This window comes from Camelus bactrianus, chromosome 30 (assembly GCF_048773025.1).
Source record: "Camelus bactrianus isolate YW-2024 breed Bactrian camel chromosome 30, ASM4877302v1, whole genome shotgun sequence".
NCBI classification, from domain to species: Eukaryota; Metazoa; Chordata; class Mammalia; order Artiodactyla; family Camelidae; genus Camelus; species Camelus bactrianus.
Genome location: NC_133568.1, coordinates 1,753,325 through 1,770,960, shown reverse-complemented (window position 1 = coordinate 1,770,960; position 17,636 = coordinate 1,753,325). Strand labels below are relative to the sequence as shown.

General features: G+C 44.4%; 1 protein-coding gene across 20 annotated transcripts in view; it reads right to left on the bottom strand.

The window, feature by feature from the left end:
- Positions 1-13,079, bottom strand: part of LOC141575634 (junction-mediating and -regulatory protein-like) — a 189,197-nt gene extending 176,118 nt beyond the window's left edge. For 12 of the 20 annotated variants that reach the window (XR_012503314.1, XR_012503318.1, XR_012503313.1 and 9 more), the window contains exons 1-2: positions 12,532-13,079; positions 11,041-11,175 (exon numbers count right to left, since the gene is read on the bottom strand). Coding sequence is in view for 7 of the 20 variants with exons in the window: in XM_074355320.1 (XP_074211421.1) it covers positions 11,041-11,175; positions 12,532-12,567 (171 nt within the window). In the remaining 13 variants the exon portion in view is untranslated. Of the gene's footprint in view, positions 1-8,188; positions 9,266-11,040; positions 11,176-12,531 lie in introns of all 20 variants that reach the window. The other 8 variants (XR_012503324.1, XR_012503325.1, XR_012503322.1 and 5 more) reach the window with 6 other exon arrangements.
- Positions 13,080-17,636: the final 4,557 nt, after the last annotated feature.

Sequence of the window (17,636 nt, the reverse complement as noted above, 5' to 3'; positions counted from 1 at the left end):
GACATCCCACATATTTATTTATGTAGCCTTCTGGTGTTACACACATTGTAAGTACACAGGAGGACATTAAACCCACTAGATAGACTCTGCTCTTCTCCCATTAGTCCAGTAACACATCCATGACTGCAAAGTTCTGAGAATCTCTAAAATGGAAAGATTTTTAACTCCAGAAGCATGATTGCAATCGTTGCCAACAAACAAAAATATTTAAAATATTGAATTTGCTTAAAAAACTAGAATATTCATTAAATTAACTACTTAGAGATGCACTAATACATAAGCTAATTTAATTTCTGCATTTACACCAAAATCTAAAGCAAATGTGCCTTAAAAGCAGTCAGAGAGTAAGCCAGAAAGAGAAAGAAAAATACCATATGAGATCTCTCATATGTGGAATCTTAAAAAAAACCAAACAAACAAAGCATAAATACAGAACAGAAATATACTCATAGACATAGAATACAAAATTGTGGTTGCCAAAGGGGTGGGGGGTGGGAAGGGATAGATGGGATTTCAAAATTGTAGAATAGATAAACAAGATTATACTGTATAGCACAGGGAAATATATACAAGATCTTATGGTAGCTCACAAAGTGTGACAATGAACGTATATATGTTCATGTATAACTGAAAAAGTGTGCCCTACACTGGAATTTGACACAACATTGTAAAATGATTATAAATCAATAAAAAATGAAAAATGTTAAAAAAAAAAAAGCAGTCAGAGAATGAAGACAAGACTTGGCAAGATAAAAAGTAGTAAGAAATATATCTCAAACATTTCTTTCTGCCTTTGGATTTTTTTCACACATTTATCTTAAACATAGAATTCTATTAAATAAACAGACTATGAAAGCAAATTCATATTGCTCTCAAAATAGAAATACTTCCCAAATACAAAAAAAAAAAAAAATCAAGAAGCATTTATTTCTTGAATTGGTCAGCTGAACACTGATTATGCCAAACCTAATGAAGGAAAGGAAAATTATTTCTGAAAACGGATCCTGTATGTAATAAATATTAAGCATGAAAAGGGAATGTCCACCCCACCTTCACATCATTTTAGGAAAAGGAGAAAATCAAAATTCAGTTACAACAAAAAATCACCTGAATAAAATTCCATCAATCATAGTTTGCAATGTAATGATACAAATTAATCTTATTAAACTTCTTCATTTTTTTTTAAGCTTTTCATTTCCAAGCATTAAACCAAAGGATGTTAAAAACTTGATAACCCAATTACATCCTGGTATTTCCAAATGGACAATTTAAGCCAAAGTCACTTTCAGAGCTAATCAATGAATTCATCAAAAAGCATCCTTTCTGATCTAAGCATACTGAGGTCTTTGGAGATGAATGGAAACTCTAGTTATGTTCAAATCAGTCTTTCTTTTCTGTAAATAATAAGCACAGTAGTTCTGTCATTTCTCTACTTTTTAAGATTTTTAAATAATATGTTAATGAATCACACACTAGTACAGATGCTTTTGAAAACACTGTAGAATTACTTCAGTTTTATTTGTCAAACTCCAGGGCTGAGTTTAAGTGTTGGGCAACATAAAGCCTGACTTTAGCCTTCTGTCTGCGTCACACTGTAAAAGACCTTTAACTCACATTAATAGTGTGGGGCCACGCTGTCCTATGCGAGGCACTGGGAGAGCTCTGCAGGTGCTTTATATTATCTCATTTAGTCCTAACAGCCCTGGGAAGGACATGGTTTTTCCATCCACATGTCATGAGGCCCATAGTAAAAAAGGATAAGTAACTCATTCCAGGCAACATAGCTAAAAATGACAGTGCCTTACTAATGAATCTTCTGCCTCCACAGTGTGAATATAAGTTTTGAGGGAAATGAGAAGAGAACTAGCAGCACGGTGCTGGCTCCAGGTATGCATAGTGCTTCCAACCACGAGATTGTTGCAAATTACCCACTACTACTAGTGAGGCAAGTCCTTCTCAGACATAGAGGATGTCATGCAAAGGTCTATTACTAGACCCTTAACTGACATTTTAGCATGACATTTAGTCTCATAAGATACATACATTCTTCCAAAAACAAACCAGCAATGTGTCTTGATACTTTACATTTGGCCCAAAATATTGATGCATTCAACGTATTTTCCTAGGGTGATCTGCTCAGAGGAAAGCCTAAGTGACAGAAAAATATTCTGCATCATTAATATTCCCTAAGTTCATAGCTGTCATGCAGAAAGGAGCATCCAGCATGACTCAGGCTCCCACAGACACAAGCTCAGCACGTGCTGCCTCCTGCCTGAAGCACCCAGGTCTCCAGTAGCCAAACTTCAGCTGGAAAAAAAGGTGACAGAAGCTACACAGCAAAGCAACAGACACTTCATGCTATCTGACTGATCTGCCAGCTGTCCTTTAGGTGATGGGGGAAAAGCAAAATATAAGATACTCAAGCAGTAAGGACTCTTGTGCATTTGTATTATTTTTCAAAAGCCTGCATTGCAGGATAGCACAACACAAACATAGGATCTTGTATTTACTTATATCAACTTACAATTTTAGAGAAATCAATTGTTACTCAAAACTTTTTAAGAGAATATTTTAGAAAAACTGTTATACATTGGTTTTTCTCTCAGGATCCAGATCAAGGACAGATGTTCCCTCAAATAATTCATAAATTCTGAAGGTAGAGTAGGAGGATATTTTAAATATATTTGTGGGTAAAAGTATAATTATTAGAAAATATATATCCCATAGTGTTCAGGAAATGTCATGTTGATTTAGGAAATACACTCTAAACACATGTGAAAGGGAGCATGAGAAAGTGCCCAGGAGGGGTCAGGAGAAAGCAGGGAAAACCTACAACTACATGAAAGCATACAACTTGCTGGGTTTCTACTTAGTGGGAAAAAGTCTCAAAGGAGAAAGGTTTAGAAGCAAGAGTTCATTATTTGAAAACAACTTTACTCATCTGTTTGTAATGAAAATTCAACTACACTAAAAAGAAAAAAATAAACCAAGCTCCACTCTTTTCCTTGGTCCACTTAAAGTGTCAACAATATGGAACATTTCTATTTGGGATATTTGCAGATATGAGAGGAACACCTTGTGTCTTTTAAATTGCCACCCATCCTTAAGCCTGAGAATGACAAATTACCTAAAAAGGCAAAAAAACAAAAAGACATTTTCAAAAAGAGCAAGGAAAGAATCACCTCCTAATGAATAGGAAAGTAACTTTACAGTGATCTTCTTTCTAAAAGGTATACTAAAAATGTCAGTTTATATAAAACTGGTACCTTTCTTAAAGGAAGAGGAATTGAAGTATCTATTATATGTGTAGAAATACTATCTAAAGTAAAAGCAGGCTTAACCCTAACTAAAAAGTGTCACTATTGGAAGAGTAATCCTTTCTCCTGACAGAAACTGGGGAACCCAAAGATAAGTAAGATTTATGAAACCAGGCAAAAATATACCATATCTAATGCAGCTATTCGTTGACATATGAAACAAGTGCTGTGGTGCTAGCTATGATGTAAAATTGACCAAAGTGAATTATCCTTTCTAAACAACACTTGTGAGATAGAGTCACTTAGGAAATAATTGGCCCCGCGCTGCCGTCACCCCAGGCTGCGGCAGCGCTCTAACGCGCACGCGCACACGCTGTGTAGGGTCGCCTAGGAAACAGCAGCCGCCGGTAGCAGGACCGGACGGCGGAGCGGGACTCCGCACGCCGCGCCGGGCGCTGCAGAAGGTCAAGGCTCTATGACGCATAAGTATCAAACCTCAGTGTTCTTACAGTTTGACGAATACTTCCATCTGGTTCAAACAGACCATAAGCACTTCTAATTTCACATCTAAAGTAAGTGCTTTACAACTTATTTTCAGAATCTTTCAAAATTATACCCAGAATTTTATTCAGATACTCCAAAAACTCTTCTGGCCATGATGCACAGCCATTATATCACTATGTGGTACCTTTTATATTATGGTATCTTTGAACAAGAAATGCAAGTGTCCCTACATTTTGGCTGCATCCCTTCATAGATGGCATTGCCCCTGCTCCTCAGTCCATGGTTTTCATTACTATGGAGGCAAAATTAACTTGAACAGTAGACTCTGTGCAGAATCATTTTAAGACAGCCCCCTAGGAACACATCTCACTTAGAAAACAGGCCGCCTGAAATAGCCAATCTCAGCTTTGCAGTAGAGGGATGCTCAGACTGCATGCAGGTAGACTTGGCAGTTGTCTACATCAGGGGTCCATAAACTACGGGCCAAACCCATACTACCTCCAGTTTTTATGCATAAGGTTTTATTAGAACACAGTCACCTTCATTCACCTACAGATTGTCTGTGGCTGCATTTGCACTACAAGAGCAGAAATGAATCATTGTGACAGGACCATGTGGTCCACAAAATCTAAAATATTTACTAACTGGTCCTTCACCAAAAAGAAACAAAAAACAAAAACAAAAACAAAAAAAAACAGTTTGCCAACCCCTCCTCTACACAACGAGATGTCAGAGGCAGCACAAGACTTCTCCAAGTACCATCTCCAATGTACAAGCATTGGGCTGCTGCTAGCCTAGGCATGGGCTGCTAGCTCATCTGGTGTCAAACACACAAACACAAATGCACACTCTTAAGTCTTTTTAATCATCTCATATCAATCCCAAAGTTGCCTGGGCAAAGCACATGACGTTACCATTTCCAACTACCAGAGTCCCACCCTTCCCACTGCCTTTACTAGTAAATTATGTTAACCCAAAAAGACTGCCCTTTAAAGTTCATCAAACCATGATTTCACTTGCATAAAAATGTTGTGGAAGATAGCGGATGAGGAAGGAATTTGCCCATATGGCATCTGCTCCAGAACCACCTTAGATCTAACTCCCCATCTAAATTGATCTACCCTGGATGTTTTCCCATTGGAACAGTCACTCCTAAGAAGAGGCTAAAGAAGCTACAAAGGAATTGGTGAATTCAAACTAAGGAACACAAGAGTGTGGCTATATAGAGTCCCTACATCACAATCCTCAATCCTTGTTGGCATCAACAGTAAATTCCACACTTCACAATGAAAATTTTTAAATTGTTTTAAATTTTTAAAAAATCAGTCTTCCAGCATCTTATGCTTCAAAAATGTCAGGGTTTTTTAAGTGTCAAGTTGGTTTTATTTGTTAGCTTTTTAATAAAAAGATTTTTTAAAGGCATTTTCAGCAATGCTGTGCCAGCAAAGGGCTGTCCCGTCCACTGTGTGGGACACAAAGACACACACCACCTACCAGCAGGAGAAGCAGCCTTCTTTGCCAGCTATTTTAGCCCCGCTTCATCATGTTGGGGACAAAACTCAGTATGATAATGAAAGGCACATTTTAAAAACATGAATTTGGTAAAACAGATCTGTCCTTTATGTATAAGTTCCTTAACAGTGAAATCCTACATATTCTTCTGAACTTAACCTCAAGAGACATACCCTACAAAAAGCTTGCCAGTAGTTTCAAAAATAAGCATGTGTCCTGAGACTGGCTGTTCCTCCCTTTTCCACTTCAAGTTTTACTCACTTTAAAAACATCTATTGTAAGGAGAGTCTCATCCATCTCTGTTCTTACTGTACCTTTGCTAACTTCAACAGATTCTCCTCTCCCAAGTAAAAATACCCATTTGTCAGCTCTTTGCTCTCCATCAGCACTCTTGAGAAACTTTAATACTTTGATAATGACTCCCAATTCTACATTTTCAGCATATTGCTCATAATTTTACTGTCTTGAGATTTCATCGGTATCCAACTTCAACTCGAAAATTTAATGTCCAAAACAAAGTCCACTGCCCCATTTCTGAATTACTTTGTATCAGAAACCACTAGCACCATGCTAATATATTGGGAGCACCTTTTTCACTCCTCCATCTGTATCGCTTTTCAGTGACCATGGTATAAAAATGTTGGCTCCCTATAAAAACAAAATCCTAATCCAGGTATAATGCCTTGGTTTAAAATACAATTTCTCCTCTATGGTTTAAAACTACCATCTCAGGAATATTGTTCTCAACTGATTCTTTGAGCTGTAAACACATACCCACACAAGCACAAACAGACCATAAGCTACTCAACAACTTCCCTGTGATTTCCCATCAACCAACTTCCTAATTACCTTTGTTCCCCACATCCTCCAGTTCCAAAAGTCTTAACACTTCATCTCCACCTGCTCTTTTCTTCCACTTGCTCAGACACTCCAATATGTTCTGTGTAGTCCAATATCAACATTTCCCAATGAAAAATGTACAAACACACTTACATCTATAATGTACCAGTCACTTTCTGGCATATAGTGGTCACAGATTAAAAACTGGTCCATTTCCCTTTCCCTACAGTTTTGTGCAATCTGTGTATCATTGTCTCTGCCATTCATAAGTAAAAGCTTCTCAAAGGCAGGGATCCCCAATTACTTTGTTGTTTCTTTGCTCCTAAATAAATACGCAATAAAACACTGACATGAATTTTAGCCAATCTATAGTAAAAGCAATAAAAGTCTTAAATTTAGTAAGCAACTCTGATGGAGTAGAATTTACACTCAAACTATTTTGTTGGTTTGTCCTCCCTTCCTCCCTCCCAAAAGCAGCCTATGCAGGACTAGATTTCTCTTCCTATCTTTGTGAAACATGGGATGCATGACTTCCTCATGGTCACAAAATAACTGATAAAGCAACAGTTGTCTTTGATCTCACATCTAATATTACAACCATTACACAATAATTTAATGTCAGTGTCTATTTAAAATAGACAGAATTTAAGGTTCATAACAAAGGCATAACAAGAACAAGGCATATAAATAAGGATAAAACAGCTGCAGAAGTTCCAGAGGAGGGCAAAGTGATTGTAAAACAGACAAAAAGAGTCAGGAAAGATGATGGTAAAGAGGAACAGTGAAAATCTATAAAACCAAGAAAAGATGAACTCCAGCTCGTTCTAGCATTTCTCAAAACACACGCTCAGGATCTGTCCTGGAACTTTAAATAGACAGGTTTGGGATAAATAAATGAATTGCTAATAAAAATGAGGGCTAATAAACTTGTAGAATTTGTCACTTCAGAAGAAAAATGTACAGGCTAAAAAGTGTTTGAGAAAGTTTTAAATAAGTTTGATCAAGGTCCTGAATGGAAAATTTAACACAGATGACCCAGGCTTACATTCACTCCACAGAGCCTCTCTCAGCAGTGGCTTCAGGACTAAGCCCACACAGCTGTCCGGGGGCCTGTGATCCTCAGTAGGGTACTGTCTGCGTTGTTATGTAAAATTCCACCTATGCCTAACCCTTAAAGTCTGCGTAAATATACAAAATATTCATTATCTTCCTGCACCTTAATTTGGCACTCTGAGAGGATACTTAAAATACAAATCAAAGATTCTATAGACTTCTCCTTTAAAGTAACAAAGGGGGATAAAAAATCATCCTCATTTGATAGAGAAGACAACTGAAATAAGTCACAAGTCATTCCACCAATTAAAAAATGCTGTCAATTAGGACGTATGTTACCCAGGGGGAAAAAAAATTGGCTAAGGAAAAATGAAATAGCTTTTTAATAAACTGGTTAAAGTACTAAATGCTCTCCCCCAAATCAGTTATGATTCCTAAGAACCCCAAGTTTCCTGAGTAACTGATCTCTGTTACCACGTCCTGCTGATACGCAGGAATTGCACCCAGGAAATGAGAAGGTAAAAAGGGCCTGTGCCAAAATGAAAACTCTCAAGGAAGAATGCAGAAAAGAAAATAAATTTTACTTTCAGGGCCTCACAGAGTCAGAGGCTTCCATTTGGGAACTCAAATAATAGTTGCCCAGAAACAAAACCTACAGTGCTGTTTCCCACCCGATGTACCAGGAAAAGCTACATACACAGAGATGTCCTCTGTGCGCACATATGCTCTGGCTTCCTCAGTTTCCTTTTACCAATTAATGGCCAGAAACATGCAAGTATTCACTCTGCAGAAAGACAGAACTCCACAAAAAGAAACCTGCAGGCTTGCGTATCACACACAGAGAGAACTAAAATGTTACAAAACACGGGACTGCCTGATACCTTCTGCCCACAGTGAGGACTCAGGTACCCCGCTCATTTATATGCTCCCAACACTCCAGGAAAACATCGGCAAAACACCGCAGGATGCACAGGCACCCTCGCCCTCCCCATCCCTCAACTCCCCTTCCCAGAGCCACTCACACATTACAGAAGAGCCAGAGCTCTGTAGGTGGGCTGGTTCCCTTCCTCCTCGGGATGGAGGCGGCAGCTGCGGCAGGGCCCGCGCCTTACTAAGGAAGAAGCGGGGCTGGTGCTGCTAAGCGGGGCAGCCACCCAGGTCTTTTCAACAGCGACAGAGCAGAAGAGGCAGCGGCCCCACTTCCCTCCTCTTCTCTTTCTGGCCCTCTTCAGGCTGGGTATTCTGCCGGTCCTGGTCCACTTGTCCCTGGACAGTCAGATTTGGGGTGCTCTGTATTTTGATTTTAATAAAGTTCCCTCTGGGCAAAGGCTGCAGTCGGCCCTCCAGGTCCCCCCAAACCCGCCGCCCTCGGGGCTGGGGTGGGGGGTGGGGCCCTAAGACGTCCTCCCGGAGTCCTGCCGAGGAGCCAGGGTCCAGTGACTGGTTGAGGGAGAAGACCCCCAAGGGGGCAGAAGGGAGGGCGAGAGAAGGAAAGGATGGCGGTGCCGGTCCTGCTGATCCCGCTGCCCGGGCCACTACTTCATATTGGGGTCCCCGCCCACACCCCTGGCTGGGGGGTGGTGGCCGAACTTGGGGTCCCGGCTCATATACTCAGGGTGGAGATGCTATAGACGCAGAAGGGTGGCGGAGATGGCACTGAGGTGGGGGATCCAGCCAGCTCCGCTAGGCGCCACCCCGGCTTCCGGCTCCCACAGGTGTCGCTGAGGCTGGGACCCCTTCCCTCCACCTTGGGAGTCCCTTGCCCCACGCCCCAGGATGAGACAGAAGCTCCAGCCGCGTCTCAGCGCCCTCTCACCGCGGAGCCGCTGACGAGCCCTGCCCGAGGTAGCCGCCTCCCGGCCCCCCGGCCGCCGGCTCGGGCTCCGGCGTGTGCAGCTGCCGCTGCCGGCGGGGAGGGGAGTGGGGAGACGGGGGGCCGTGGCTCCCGCTGGCCCCAGGTTGGGCGCAGGTCTCAGCTGGGCCAGCGCACAGGGGCTGGGTCCCTCGGGTGCTCCCTCGCTCTCATGCTGGTGGTGGTGGCAGCAGCTCCAGAATCTCAGCTCGCAGTCTTGCTCACTCAGTGCCTGGGTCTGGCCTCACTTCAGAGAGAGGGGAGGAAGGAAAGCGGTGCAGACTGATGACACTTATAAGGACACTAATCCCATTCTGGAGGGCTCCACCTTCACGACCTCGTCTAATCCTAATCACCTTCCGAAGGCCTCACCTCTTAGTACATCTGAGCATCTCATAGGGAGGAAAAGGAAGTGGGGTGGAGGGGCAGCATAGAATTTCAACGTGTGAACATTCAGTCCATAACGCCCTTAAAGATGTTTTTCTTAAGAAGCTCATCTACCCCAGAGATGAAATGCCAGTGTTATAGACCATAGACATTTCTACCATAGTTTTTGTTTTAAATAGCAATTTAAAACAAATTTGGTATGCAAATATTGGTAACATGTAGAGTTTTCTTTTTGGCTTCTTAAAGTTTAAAACTTCTAACTATGTAATTCCAGGATCATTTTTAATAAATGAATTTGTGATCTCTAGATGACTGGATTTTAATTTCTTACATTATCATTGCAAAACACATCATATTAGTGACATTTTAAGCTCTTTTTTTAGACCCATATGTAAGAATGATGATTAATTTCCCTTTTACAACCACAAATTATTTTTATTTAGTTTAAAACAATCTGAAACTTACAGAAAACTGCAACTAGAATATAAAGAACTTTTTGTTTTAATCTTGAACGCCCATTTGGGATTGAGTTACCAACCTGACTCTAGTTCCCTGAGGCAGCTCCAACCCTAGCTCCCTTTCTCAGAGGTGGGAGGTGTGGAGACGTGGACTTTACCTGGCCCGATCTGCACAATAACTCCTCCCCCACCCCACAACCCCCATCATTTGCATTTCTGTTGTTCTGGGTGGGGGCAGTTAAGGTCTTGGTCCCAAATTCTGGGCCAAAGGCAGAACTCATGCAAACTGTCCCCTGCCCCAGAAAGTGCAGTTTCTCAAGTCGGTGGGAGGAAAAAGGCACACCCGCAGCAGAGCAGGGACAGCAGAGGGGAGTGACCCCAAATTTAAAGCCCTGAGGAGCGGGTCTGAGGACAGTCTTGGCCCTGCTGTCCCGAGCACGAAGCGAGCATCCAGGCCTCACCTACATTTGCCTCTGAATTTCGTGCTTTCCCAGAAGGTCTAAGGGGTGGACTTCAGCCCCCAGGCTGTCACATGACCCACTATGGTCACGTGATTCACGGACACCGGGGACAGTGGTTAGTGTCTTTTCACCTCTCTGAGCACAGGTTGGAGTGGCCGTGGTTTCCCAGGACAACCTGGCGGGTAGGAGCAGTCGCCGCTGCCCTGGTGGAGGCTCCGTGGCCTTCTCCTCTGTGCTCCTGGGAGTAGTGCAGTGACAACAAGGTCACCAGAGCCAAAGCAGGAGTGACAGGTGTGGTGGGCCCACCCATGGCTTCCTGGGAAGTGCAGGTTAGCTCCCCTAAACCTTGTATTTCCTCACTTCTCATCTCTCCCTAACCTTCTCCTCTAATGTACTTTCAGCTTTCTGCTTTACAAGGGGAAGCCTGGGGGAAAAAAGTAACTTATTGGATGATTTCCAATTTGCACTTTCCACGTGTAAAGCCCAGTGTGGGCTTTGTGAGAGAAACGCAAACCTGTGAGAAAGAACTCTGTTGTTAGGATAAGGGACTGTGATCCACCATCTAGTGGACAAGAAATTGAAAATACACAAGCAGGTTTTCCTTTTCCCTTGTCTAGAAAAACAAGTGTCCCAGAAGCGCACAGCCTAGGCCTTTGCTTAAGCCTTCGGCTGTGAGTAACCAAAAGCTATGACTGGAGCCCAGACTAGGTATTTACCTCCTGGATGCGCTTCCTGGTCCTTCTGCTGCAGCTCGCTAAGGGTTCATAATACTCCCAGTAGTGGGTTTCCGTGAAGAATTCTTGGGAGAGGATCTTCCAGCCACAGGTGTCCAGGTCGTGGCCCAAGTAGACCTGAAGTTGACGATGTTAGGTAGTTAGATAGAAATGAGCACTGGGCAGGGGGAGAGGAAGGGGGAAGGAACAATCCAGGAAATAACAGTATGTATGCATTCAGGATAAGGGACTCCAGAAATTTTTCCTTTCTCTAAATGAGGGCCAGCAAAAGAAGCCACTTAAAATCAAAATGCTGCAGCTGCATATAAGAGAAGGACCCGGTGTAACTTGAATCAATGCTCATTGTAACATAATTAACATTACAGTCTGAGCCCCCTCCCATTGGTTTGTCTATGTGCTTCATGGGTAAAAACCTGCCCAAAAGGGGATGGGCATGCCAGAGCACAAGGAACCTGAGCTGTCAATCAACCAGAGCAAAAGGAACTTGAGTCGTCAATCAGCTTGTTAACTCAAAGAACCTGAGCCATTAATCAATCAATCAATCACACACACACACACACACACACACACACACGCACAAATGCCCCTAAGACAAGATATAAGACAGAAAAACAAAGGAGCAGCGCCATTTTTCCTCTCTTGGATTGGCCAGCTCCCAATTCTTGGGAAAGTACTATTTTTTACTACCTTTTTATTTTACTAATAAAAATCTGACTTATATCACACTTTCTTTCTCTCGTTAAAAATTCTTTCTTTGAGGGATGACTAAGAAACGAGGTAATTCTTATTTCCCTTTTCCCAGTAACAGTAACAGTGGCGATCTCCTGCTCAGTCACCTCCGGGACGCCCCCAAACAGCACTGTCCACATGCCCAAGATCTCCTCGGGGAATATCAGCAAGCACGGCTCCAGCTGCGAGTTCACAGGGCTTGGCTGCTGGTGCACTGAGCGCAGATCCTGGAAGAAGCGCCCGGACCAGCTTCACGCCCTGGCGGGGACTCCAGCTCCACAGCGGGCGTCCGCTGCTCCGTGACTGAGAGTCCCGGGTATGCCGGATCCGCCTCATCCTCCCTCACCATTTCTAGCACCTCAATCTAGGTGACCATTCTGCAGGCGCTCACTATCCACACTGAGGACACCTGGGCCTCCATAGGCGCCAAGGGGGCTGCCAAAGAGGCACATCTCTACCTGCAGATGTGCTCAGGATCGGGCTGGACTTGGCCCACACTGGGATCCAGAGAGGGCTTCCCACCTCTTTTCCAGACAAACTTCAGGGCAGCAGGTCCCCTCGAAGGCTGCACATGCTCCATGGAAAGCCACCCTCGGTCCAGGACGGGAGCTTCTGGGGCCCAGGGCTTCTGCCCTGGGTCACTGAGGCAGTGGCCCCAGGCCAACCCCTGCCTGCTGGGCTGCACAGCCTGCAGGTCCTGTTGGACATGGGTATGCCAGGCTTGGCGCCCCATCCCGCACCCACCTGACCGCTGGTGCCGCTCCTCTGCCTCTGGGCCATCCGGTTTTAGCAGGTTATGGCAAACTTGCCCTCAATCTCATTCCAGGAGATGATGAAGATGAACTTGTGCTTCTTCCGATTGTAGAACACATGCAGCCGCCAGGCCACCCAGTCCAACTGGAGTCTCTCCTTGAGCGCCAAAAACATGGTGGCTCCAGGGCCAGGCCCCGGGGAAAGGGTCACCAGCCCTGCCCGCCAACGGACTCAGCCGCTGGCTGTGCCGTGCCCAACAGCATCCCCGCCCCGCACCGCTTACCCTCACCAGGCACCTTCAGCCATCCTAAAACGCTGAGGGGCTCTCCCTGCTTGCTCGCCCGCCTCTCTGCCTTCCGACCGCCCCGCTTCTTTGTGGCGCAGCTCACGGGAAAGAGAACACGCCCCCAGGAGCATGTAGTTCACACGGTCACGTGCAAGGGGTATCTGTTTACAAGCCCCGAGCTGCCGCAGCGCCTGGCGCCAGCCCTAGCCACCCCCTGGGGCGAGGCCGCGGTGCTGCACCTGCGGGGCTCCGGAGGCGAGGCGCGGTTCCGTGGGGTCAGTCAGGTGGTCGGGAACCGTGTGTGTGTCTCCACCGCTATTACCAAGGCCGATCTCCCTGCCCCCCCTCCTCCTCTTCCCGGCCGCCAGGAGCTGGCTTGACGGAGGGTCGCGTCTCCTAAACTTTGTGCCTCAGTATTGTCACAATGTCGCCAGTCGGCTGCTGACATAGGCTCCACTAGGACGTAAACACGGACACGTGCCGCACTCCGGTGCCGCGGTAGCGGCGGCAGAGCGCACAGCCGCCCGCGTCCGTTGGCCCCGCCCCCAGCACCCCCGCCCCGCCCCGCCCACTGGCTGCTGCGAGCCCCTCCCTTCTTCCTTCCGCGGAGCCGCCTGCGGGCTGGAGCCGCCGGTTGGCCGGCGGTGAGAGTGGCAGGTGCGCCCTGCGGTAGAGGTGGCCTCCGAACCCAGGAAAAGAGGAACAAAGACGGAGGGACTGAGAAGTTTTGAACTCCATTTATTCAAAGGGACCATCAAGTGTAAGTTTTCCTCCATTCACCCGGGGGGATAACTTCTAAATTCAGAAAGTACTCCGTATCATATGAACTATGTGCTTTATTTTATTGAGACCCCCTAGGCTGTTGAATTCTTTCCTAACATCCTTATGATACAATTTTTAAGATATGAAAGGAAGGTGTCTGAAGACAACTCAGTAGAACTCCGAAACAAAATAAAATTAAGTGAAAGTTAAAAAAAAAGAAACAAACAAATACAGGAAGGAAGGGAGGAAGGAAGAAAGGAAGAAAGAAAATACAGACACCCCATGCCCTACTACCTCACAGCACCTCTATGGTTTCCCACTACTTCTCCTTTTCCTCCATTCTACAGTGGCATCTTACAATTATTTTCTTGGATTTTTGTTTTATTTTTGCCATTGCTTCCTCTAAAAAAATAAGAACTTAATACACACTGGAGTTTCAGAGGACAGCATTTAGGATACTGAAAGGAAAATTGACAGCAGTTGAAATCAGTGTTGGCAGACGTAGTTAAGGACCTTATCATGTCTGTCCTGAACTTTTCATTCAGCAAGTGTTTATTGAGATACAAATGTGTACATGCCAGGAACTGTGCCGTATGATAAAGATGTGAAAAATAATGGAGCTTTTTTAAACCTACTATTTACTGAACACTTAAGTTGCGAGGAGCTGTACACACATTACTTCACTTAACCCTTACAATCTACAAGAGAGTTCAATGAAATTTATAAACTTTTTCCAATATGTGCTAAATGGGCTAGGACAGTCATAATCCCTGCCCCAGTAAAGTGTTTGGTCTTAGTGGAGCAGATAGATAAGTGATCTGACAATTGCAATTCTGTATGACAACAGCTACTGTAGGAGAGGTACATGTGGCTGAAAGACATTGGAGGCCACCTCAACCCCTGGGAGGACGGAGAAAGCTTCCTAGAGGAAACAAAGGCTAAATTTGACCTAAAGCACCTAAAGGATGAGGCAGCAAAGGTTGATGAAGAGAAACCGGCCACTTTCAGTGAGAAAAACCCAAAGTTGCACAATGTCTCTGTTATCCCCCCATATTACAGACAGATAAAGTGAAGCACAGAAATTAAGTAACTTGCTCAAAGACATGGTGGCTGAACCAGAATTCAAAGTTTGTTTTCACTTCCTTGCTTATCCAACTTCCATTCTCTCATCCTCCCAGTGGTCTTTTGTCAATACTCTGAACTCTTGAACAACAGGGGTTGAACTGTGAAGGTCTATATATACACAGATTTTTCCCCAGTAAATACATGGTGAGCAGATTCCTAACATCAACTGTCACAATGCAAAACCCAGGGCCTGCACCCAATTTCTGGATGTATTTAATTTGAACAGACCCAGATACCATTGGCTAAAATGGAGGGTGAGTGCCCGTGAGAAAGGACTCTTTAATGACATAAGAATAATTATAAACATTCTACCTACCCTTCTACAAAGGGCCTTATGAGAAAAGTGTACCAAACACTTATTGGATTTAAATGATGCCCAGATAAATAAAAAGGTCTTCAGGAGGCCCAGGCTGTTGTGCAAGTTTCCTGGAATCTCAGGCCATGTGAACCAGCAGATCTGATGGTAGCTAGAAATAGCTGTGCTGATTAAAGAGAAAAAAAAATATTGGCCTGGTTCACATGTGGGTTAGGGTGGCAAACTGATGGCAGCCATAAGTGAACAGTTGTCACACTACAGCTGCACTCAGAGCTCGCCCTAAAGGAACGCATCCCTAAAGGGACATCCTCCCAGTGGGAAGAGCTCCAAACAGAACAATTCATACATTACATTATATGGAGGCAGAAGTGGCCTGAGCTATGGATATGCATAGACTACTGGGAAGTAGCAAATGACTTTTTGTCTGGGGCTTTGGTAAAGCAAGAAAAAAAAAAAAGAAAACAGAGAAGGAAACAAGGAAATCTGGGGAAAGAGGCAAGTGGATGGATCTCTGGGGGCAGATATATAGCATGCAGACCACTGTCTCGTGTTAGTGCCCACCAAAGAGCACTTTCTGAATAGAAGACTCTCAGCAATCAACTGGACAGCTTAGTTTGCTCTGTGAGTGTGAACTATACTCCATCCTTAACCTTTAGCGGTCCCCTGTTTGGACGATTGGTGCATGAACAGATATGACACCATGGCTGGGAAGAGCCGTGGGTACAGCAGACTGGGATCCCTCTCCCTAATGCAGATCTAGACCCTGCTCCTTTCTGAGTGCCCAGCTTGTCAACAGTAGAGCCTGTTCCTGAGTCTGTGATATATTATCCCTCAAGGAGACCAGCCAGCCATTTGCTGTCAGATTAACTTTATTGGATCCCTTCCACTCTAGAGATGGCAACAGTTCATCCTTGCTAGAATTTAAACCTACAATGGTAATGCATTTTAATTCTCTGCCAGCAAAGCCTCCACCAGCACCATGAATTTGGGGCTTACAAAATGCCTTATTTATTGGCACAACATCCTCTACAACACTGTGTTTGAGGGATTAATTTATGACAAAAGTTGTGAAACCAGGGGTGCATGAGCACAGATTCCACTGGGATTACCATCTGTCTCATCACCTAGAAGGAGTTGATCTGATATAGTGGTTGGATGAGCTGTTGATGGCTCAGCTCAAGTTTCAGGTTGGGGAAAGTGTGTGCTATGTGTGCTGTATCGATGGCTGACATATGGTGCTGTCCTGTCAGGAACCAAGACGTGAGAGTACAAATGGCCCCATTTACCATTACTCCTATTGACTCACTTTCAAAGTTTATGCTTCCTGTGTCTGAAGCTTTAGGCTCTACTGGATTGGAGATCTTGGTTCCCAAGAAGGAAAACACTTCCACCAGAGGACAACATAAGCATTCCACAGGAACTGACTATCATCTAGCCACTTTGGGCTCCTGATTCCAGTGATTGGCCTTCTCATTCCTGGATCATCAAACAAAAGAGAATTAATATGTTAATATATTTTCAAGATTAACTTGCCCTTAGTAACGTGAAGAACCTGGGTCACTGCTGTATAGTGGAGGCAGGAAGGAATAGTCACAAACTTCACTGATGCATCACCTGGTGTTTTGTGACAAGTGATAATGGTATCTTGGCATTTACAGCAACTATGTCCTCATGGAGGTAAAGCAAATCAAACCTAGATGAAGAAGGTCTGGCTCACTCTACCAGGCAGGCAACCTTAGATCAGCTGAGACACTGGTCAAAGATGAGAGAAATTTAGAATTAGTGGTGGGGAGGAGAGATGCTGACTCTCAGCAAGGCTTTGGGAGCAGCTGTAGCCACCAGGATATTCCACAAACCCTCTTATAGAGATTGCAGCTGGCCAGCACCTGGAAGGAGACTCAGGGGCAGATTAGAGTTAAGGGAGAGAAAAGGTGGGTCTGAGGAGTCCTAAGGCTCTAGTGCACCAGCACCCACTCTGAGCATCACTTAGCACCCTCCTGGCCCCGTGTCCTACTGCAGGCACCTGTCCTACTACCAGTTCTTGGAGACTTTGACCAGCTTCCTGCAGGTGAAACTGGGGAGTCTCTTACTCTGGCTAAGGCGTGAGCCTCTCCTTTCCTTTCCTGGAAGCTTTCTGACAAGAAATGCAGGATGCGGAATGTGCAGCCTACAAGTGCTTATGTGATAGTCAAAGTCCAAGGGCCACTAAATCCATGGCAGGTGGAAGCCTGTGGGAAAAGCCTTCTCTTCATTTCCTGGCTTTCATGAGGCCTCCCAGAAAGCCTGTGGACTCCAGCACAGGTCGGCCATGGTCATTGTGATAACATATCCATACTTCAGCATTTCCTTCTTCCCTGTTTTCACCGCCTTGTTCATTATTCCTACTCTATGGGTCACATTCCCAGATAAATTCCCTGTGAGGAGGCCTTTTTGGGAGGAATTCATGTCAAGACAGTAGTCTTATTAACTAAGTTGAAGTAATGAATTCAAATAATTCAGATCTTAATATACAATTTTGCTGCCTTATTCATATGTACAGGATTTAGGAAAAATGATGGTTTTGTAAATTAAAATAATTGTTTCAACTTAGCCAAACTTTATTCAATT